Genomic DNA, 7516 nt, shown 5'->3' on the forward strand with positions numbered 1-7516 from the left:
TGCATATGAGGTTATTGAAAATACCATGGCTTGGGTCAGGCGCACCTTAGTCCTCAAGCTAACATCTTTGCTCTTCAACACTTTAAAAAGGTCTTATGTAGCAGATTTACCTAATGCAATACGTCGGTTTTTTTGAGAAATTACAAAACACACAACAGTAAAAATGAGTCTTTAAAAAGGTCTTGTGTAGCAGATTTACCTAATGCAATACATCGTTTTTGAGAAATTACAAAGTACACAACAGTAAAAATGAGCAAATAAGAATAATTTGTATTACCTCCTGTTGTTTGTGTTATTGTTAACTTCAGTTGAGTTGATTCCAACTCATAGCGACCTGTATAGGGTTTCCAAGGAGCAGCTAGCAGGTTTGAACTGCTAACCTTGTGGTTCAAAGTCCAGTGCTGATTCCACAGCGCCACCTTTTAACCCATTTTAAATAACCAAATTTCAGCACAAAGGGTTCAATGATTTAAGGTACTCATTTTAAACTGCAAAGGGCTGAATGACTTTCTCCCATATGATTAAATTCAACACTTTCCTATGGACCAACCTGCCTGCTGAACTGATTAAATACTTATATTACAACTTGGGCTTTGTCAGCTTTTAAAAGTATATAACAGAATTAATCTTCACTTTGAGATTCTAGGACGTTGTTATCAAAGCAGTTTACTAGTTTGAAAATATATCTTTAAACTTATAAAGATAACAAAAAATTATGTGAAAATATCTGATATTAATGTTTTCTTTAGGGAATTAATGCTAATTATTTTTTTTCTTTAAGTTTTTATTGTGAATTGAGGGAGTTTACAGCGCAGATCATCAGTGTTACATTCAACAAATCATACAACTTATTTCATCACAATGATTACACTTCCCTCCATGTACCATCAGCTAACAGTATTTCTTTATATACACTTTAGCTCTTTAAAGAAAACAAACTCAGGCATATATAATAATTTCTACCACCAAAGGGCACATCGTGCAAGTCTGCCTCATGGCCACCATCTCTTAGTCCCTCTCTTCCCATGAATCTATAGCCCTCAGCCGCAAACCCTCTCCATATGCCCATCTCTGCCTCCATCTCTGGTGTCGCTGCTTCTCTGGATAAAGTTGCCCATACTTATCTATCCTGTGTACAGAGGGGATAGCATTGATACTTGATGTGAAGACTCCTTCCTTCTCTGTTGGTATTTAGAGTTACTACCTCCATGAGTATTAGGAGCTCTGGTAGCGTAGTGGTTACGAATGGGACTATGAACTGCAAGGTCAACAGTTCGAAACTACCAGCCGTTCCATGGGAGAAAGATGAGGCTTTCTGCTCCCATAAAGATTTACAGCCTCAGAAACCCTGTACAGGGTCCCTATGAGTCGGAACTGACTCCACAGCACATAACCACCACCAACCACTTCCATGAGTATAGGACAGGGTCCTCAAATTGTAGCAATTTACCTTGTTTCCTTTATCAAAAATTGTTTTGTTTTTTTAATCTTCCTCTTATCAAGCCATCAAGACTGTCAAATGGGTACTATCTGCAAATTTGGGTGTTTCTTGTGCCTCTCCCCTCACTTCATGCCAGCTGGACGCTTCACTTTTAGCTCTATCCCTCTGAGGCTATGTCCTTGTTCTTGGGCTCAGGTGCCCCCAGGTCTCACCACACATTGGACCAGCAGCCCTTCCTCTTCTCTCTCTCATCTCCAGGTCAACAGGAGTCAATGGACTGTGGCTGAACTCAGCCCATTTATTTATTGCTGCCTTCCCCCTCTTCCAGTCACCAATAGACCAATGTGCTCACGAGCAAGCTTTGAGTTTCAGTCTTAGAGAGAGGTTTGTCCTGAAGGAACTTGATTGTTTGCCTTGATGGCTTCTTGGCGAACAGCTTGCTTATTCTTGCAGTAGCCAGTCATACAGCCATTTTTGTTTTGTTTTTTTCCTAATGATCTTTCTTTGAAGATGCATCTTCTGTCACTCTAGCTGTTCCAGACTGGTCTGCTTGTCCTTTCTAGTGGGAATGTCCCACCTCAGAAGGTTCTAGATGGGACTCAGGATTCCACCTAATGTCCTATACTCTGCAAAGGCTCTGCAAGAGGCCAGTTTCACTGGGCAAGTTCTAGAACCCCTTTTAGGTATTCCAATGCTAATTATTTTTATTGTGACTAAAACTCATACTACATAATACTTTTTGATAGCATCAACTATATTACAGATACATGTTTCTAACTAGAAATATATATACTTCAGAGAGAATATTGTTGTTGTTGTTAAGTGCCACTGAGTAGGTCCTGACCCATAGCAACTCTGTATAGGGTTTCCGAGGAACGGCTAGTGAGTTTAAACCACTGATCTTGTGGTTCTAAGCGACTTTGCAGTACAGTGCATTAGTCCACAGTGCCACAACAAGACTCCTATATTCTCCTTTAAAGTCTCATTTTAAGAGAAATATTATGGCATTGCAGGTTAATGTGCTGGGCTGCAAAGTCGCTTTTAATAAGGTCAGGGAAATCTTATACAGGGTGTCTATGAGTCGGGATCGACTAGACAGCACTGAACAACAACAATAACATATTTCTAGTATAAATAGATATATTTATTAATTTTAAGGAAACCAAAGCACCCATTTACATATGACCTTTCAAACCTATTCTACTGCTAAAAATTTTCTCAACTATTCACGAGTTTAAGGAAGTAGAAGCTAAACAAGTAAATAAACCTAATGCCTAGAGTACTTACCTCTTTATAAATTGATTTAAATATCCTCAAGTAGCCATGGCTACCTTTTAATTTTAAAATATTTTAATTATTTATGGAAAGCAATTTTGTTCTTTGTATGTGGCAATTAATACATCATGGTTGCTGTTAAGTGCCATGAGTTGGTTCCAACCCATAGGGAGCCTATATAGAGTTTCCAAGTAGCGACTGGTGAGCTTGAACTGACGACCTTGCAGTTCAAGAGACTTTGCATCCCAGTGCATCAACCCACAGAGCCACATCTTTAATGTTTCCTGGAGATTGGTGTAAATCTGTGAATAGTAATTCTATTCTAATAAGACTGAAACATTAAGCATTCTGAAGTCACCTTTATTATTTCTTAAGAAGCAGTAAGGCTTGTATCCAATTAACACTAGGCTTCATTGTAAAATTTCAAGCTTATTACAAAGAGAGGAAAAATGAAAACATTAGTGCTGTTACCTTTTAGTCTGTGACTTAGAATCTGCTCCAAAATAGCTGCAAAATTGTTAAATTCAGGAGAAGAATCATCAATTGTTTCAAAGCAGGACCTATCAATTAGGGTCTTCACAGAAAACCTATGAAAACAGAGAGATAAATTTTCTTTTTTAATAAGAGTTGATTCATTAACCTAAGTAAGAAAAATAGGAGGAAAACAATTTTTGAAAGAAATATTAGGATTGTATATTCAGAAAACCCAGCTTATTCAAATCCACCCTGTAAATATAAAACTTTATTATTTTTCCCTAGAATTATCAAAATTGTCATTTGTTGTTGTTGTTGTGAAGTGCCATCGAGTCGATTCTGACTCATAGCAACCCTATGTAGGGTTTCCAAGGAGTAGCTGATGAGCTCGAACCACCGACCTTGCAGTTCAAATGAATTTGCAGTCTGATGCATCTGAGTATAAAAAGGAGCATCAAAAAGTTTATGGAAAAAATGGAATTAAAAGATAATGGATAGAGAGAAACACTGTAAACTGATGATATATGGCGGGGATAATAATCAATGTAATGAAACAAGCTATATGAATGGTTGAATGTGAAGCTGATGATGTGCCCTGTAAACTTTCACTCAATGCAAAATAAAAACATTAAAAAAAAAAAAAGATAATGGAATTTTTCCATGAACTTTTTGAGGCCCCCTTGTATTTATTATCTATTCACCAAATTAGTGCCAGAATTGCTCACTATCTTTACAGCCATTAAAATCAGAAACATTAAAATATGACATAAATTATTAACTCCAGAATTTGAGCTTCAGGACCAAATGCTGTAAGTTTCTGAGCACAGAACAGAATAGAATACGAGCATTCATTCAGGATAGATTTGAATGAACTACAAACAGTAAAACTTGCAAATATGCAAAGTGTGGCAGAGCTCTTTCCTTTCTAACAGAATATCCTTTACCTTTATTTGTGACTGCCAAATCTTAATGTGTTTTCCAAGCCCAGGCTCAAATGCCTTCTCTTCAATGAAGAATTATCCTACTGATCTAATGAGAATTATTTTCTTCCTCCCGGAACAAACCAGTCCATCCTCTATTATCTCCTTAAGAGATAACTGCTATTTATCTTAATGTTTTTTGTGTTGTCTACCATCCCTTCAGGACAGAAACACCTTCTAAACGGGTACTTTACGGCAATGCCTTGAGCAATGAACTCTGATTTATTTGTAAGTTGTGTTTTGAAAGAATAGCAAAGAAGCATTTAAATACAGGTATTATGTCAAGACAAAATATAGTTTATGATTTTTAATATATTTATGTTATTGTTGTGTTGTTAAGTGCTGCCAAATAAGTTCCAACTCATAGTGACCATGTGTAGGGTTTCCACGGCTTTTTAAATCTTTGTGGATGGAAGCTTCATCTTTCTTGGCTTGGTAGACTTCAACTACCAACCCTGTGGTTCCCAGTCTAGTCCTTTTCCTATGGCGCCTACTCTTTCTCTATGTATAGATTTATAAAAACACGGTCAAAATAATGACTCAAAATAGTTAAACCCTATAAAGATTGAAAGACTGCATGACAGGTTGTTAAATAATTAGGAATGAATAGGATATGAGGAAGATAAGAGGAACACAGTTAATTTCTAGACTTCAGGATTGATAGCTACAGTAGTCAATCATGATAAAAAATATAGGAGGCAGATAAGGGAAAGACAAACAGCATATGATTAGACACAGTTCATTTCCAAATATGAAGTTATTTCAAAGGTGAGAAATCATTTAAAATAATTCCTAATATGTGTCAATGCTAATAATGAAGAAAAAGAATGCTCCCAAAGTTTTAGTACTTAATTGTTTACCAGCAGCCTGTTCCTGGGTTACAAACAAAATCTCTTCTTATGTGTATCTATGTTGTTTTTTGCTGTTGTTAAGTGCTATCCAGTCAGTTCTGACCCACAGCAACCTTGTATAGCATTTCCGAGGAGCAGCTGGCGAGCTTGATCCACTGACCCTGTGATTCAAATAGACTTTGGAGTCTAGCGCATTAACCACTCCACCATACCAGGACTCCATGGGTACCTATAAATCTAATTATACCTCTAAGTCAAACCTGTAAGTAAATTGGAACAAGTGCATACACTTGTGACTTAGCCTTGCTTTAGTGCAAGGCAAGGCTCAAAGCCTTTTCAATGATTTAAATGCTGCATGTGCATCAAGTGAAGGTGAGTGTGAAGAAAAGTTGTAGGGAGGGGTAGGTTCAATTGTTTCAAAACAAATTTACATTATCATTAAAGAGAAAGCGGAAGAAGCTCTGGTAGTACAGTGGTTATGAATCGGGCTGCTACTCTGAAGGTCAGTTGGTCGAAACTACCAGCTGTTTCGTGGGAGAAAAATGGTTTTTCTGCTCCCGTAAAGATTTACAGCCTCGGAAACCCTATGCACGATTGCTATGAGTTGGAACCGATTCCACAGCCCACCACCACCACCAAGCGGAAAGTGGAGTCCTGGTGTAGCATTATAGGATAAAATACTGGACCAGGGCAGTTTGAACCACGAAGTCAATGGTTCACACCCACCAGCTGTTCCTCGGAAACCTAATACATGGTTGCTCTGAATCAAACACTTAACAACAAAAGGGAAAGTAGAAGTTGTCCATACATGTCTGACTTTCCTGACCAGTGAATTGCATATATATCCAGCTTTCCTCCTAGTAACACAAATAAAAGTATCAAAATTAGTTCCCCCGAGTTCGTGGTTTACTTCTAGCTTCCCAACTCTTTGCACTCAACACGTATTTCTCTAGAAACATGTAGCTGCTCCATTAAGCCAGAGTTCTTTCCTCCATAACACTCTAGCTAACTTATGCTATAAAAATGAAACTTGTAAAAAGAATTTCAATATTATCACAGGAGCTCTGGTAGCGCAGTGGTTACAAATCGGGGTATGAACCACAAGGTCAGCAATTCGAAACTACCAGCTGCTCCGCGGGAGACAGATGAGGCTTTCTGCTCCCGTAAAGATTTAAAGCCGCGGAAACCCTATTCAGGGTCAAGTATGAGTCGGAACCGACTCAACAACACTTAACAACAACAACAAATTATATCACACAGATGCCAAGCTATTTCCTGATAATTATGGCATTAACATTAGTCATCTATTTCCTGAACAGCACTGATTTTAAAATAATGAAATGACAATTTGATAAATATCTAAAAATATCAAAGCAAGTCTAAGTGACAGCTTTCACCCAATCATTTTTAAAGTCACAAAACTGCATTTAAAATATCATAGTCTTGAAATCTTTTTGTTTAAAAAGATTCTCTTTCCAGTTATCAATGTCCAAAGCAAATTTTTATTAGTGTTAAAATAAGAAAGAATGCTTGTGACTAAAACCTTTAAGCCTCAGAAAGCATGAACTCCCTTTTTCCTTTGGCAACATACAAAGAAAAATGAGATAGTTACCAAACTTGTGCCTTAAAAAAACTCCAGCACACACATATGAAATTAATTTCTTCAGTAATTTACCACCTGCTCCTTGGAAATTGTATAGTGTAGCTGTGAGTTGGAACTGACTCGATGGCACTTAACAACAATAGCAACAATAATTCACAGATTTGTCACAATTACACTTTAAAGAAAGCAAAAAACAGGAGAACTATGCAATGAAATAGAAAATAATGACTTTGTTAAATTTCTATAGTCCTGGTAAGGCACTGTGGGCTAAAGCACTGGACCACAAGGTTGGTTTAAACCATAAGGTTGGCAGTTCACACTCATCAGCTGCTCCTTGGAAACCACATACAGGGTTGCTACAAGTCAGGACTGACTTGACGGCACTTAACACCACCACCAGCACACAGGGAAGAAAATATTTTTTAAAATATATAAATTATGTTTAATATTCAATATCATTAATATTAATTGCTCAGTACATATGCTCACTGAACTCCTGATGTGGCACTGTATGATAAGCACTGAACTGCTAATCACAAGGTTAGTGGTTCAAACCCACCAACTGCTCTACTGAAACCCTATACCAGGTAACTATGAGTCAAAACCAACTCGATGGTACTTAACAACAAAAACAATATACTATTTGAGCAAAAAAGAGATGTGTCACTATCCCTTTACAATAAGCATATATAATAACCACTTATCAAAAGTTACATCAGATGGGAAATTCCCACTTGAAAGGACAAGCAGACCAACCTGGAGTGGCTAAAGGAACAGAAGATACTTCTTGAAAGAAAGACCTACAGGAAAAATATAAAACAACATAGGCAGACCGACTGTTACTACAAGAACAAGCAATTTGCTTGCCTAGGAAACATCAAGGCAAGTGGTC

At 37.3% G+C, this 7516-nt stretch overlaps 1 protein-coding gene across 3 annotated transcripts in view; it reads right to left on the reverse strand.

Annotated features, from left to right (window-relative positions):
* RUNDC3B (RUN domain containing 3B) overlaps window positions 1–7516 on the reverse strand; it is a 183363-nt gene that overhangs the window by 153905 nt on the left and 21942 nt on the right. For all 3 annotated transcript variants that reach the window (XM_006834325.1, XM_006834324.1, XM_006834323.1), the window contains exon 2: window positions 3188–3303. In XM_006834325.1, the coding sequence (XP_006834388.1) occupies window positions 3188–3303 (116 nt within the window). The remainder of the gene's footprint in view (window positions 1–3187; window positions 3304–7516) is intronic.

The sequence above is a fragment of the Chrysochloris asiatica genome, unplaced genomic scaffold (genome assembly GCF_000296735.1).
Source record: "Chrysochloris asiatica unplaced genomic scaffold, ChrAsi1.0 scaffold00010, whole genome shotgun sequence".
NCBI lineage: Eukaryota > Metazoa > Chordata > Mammalia > Afrosoricida > Chrysochloridae > Chrysochloris > Chrysochloris asiatica.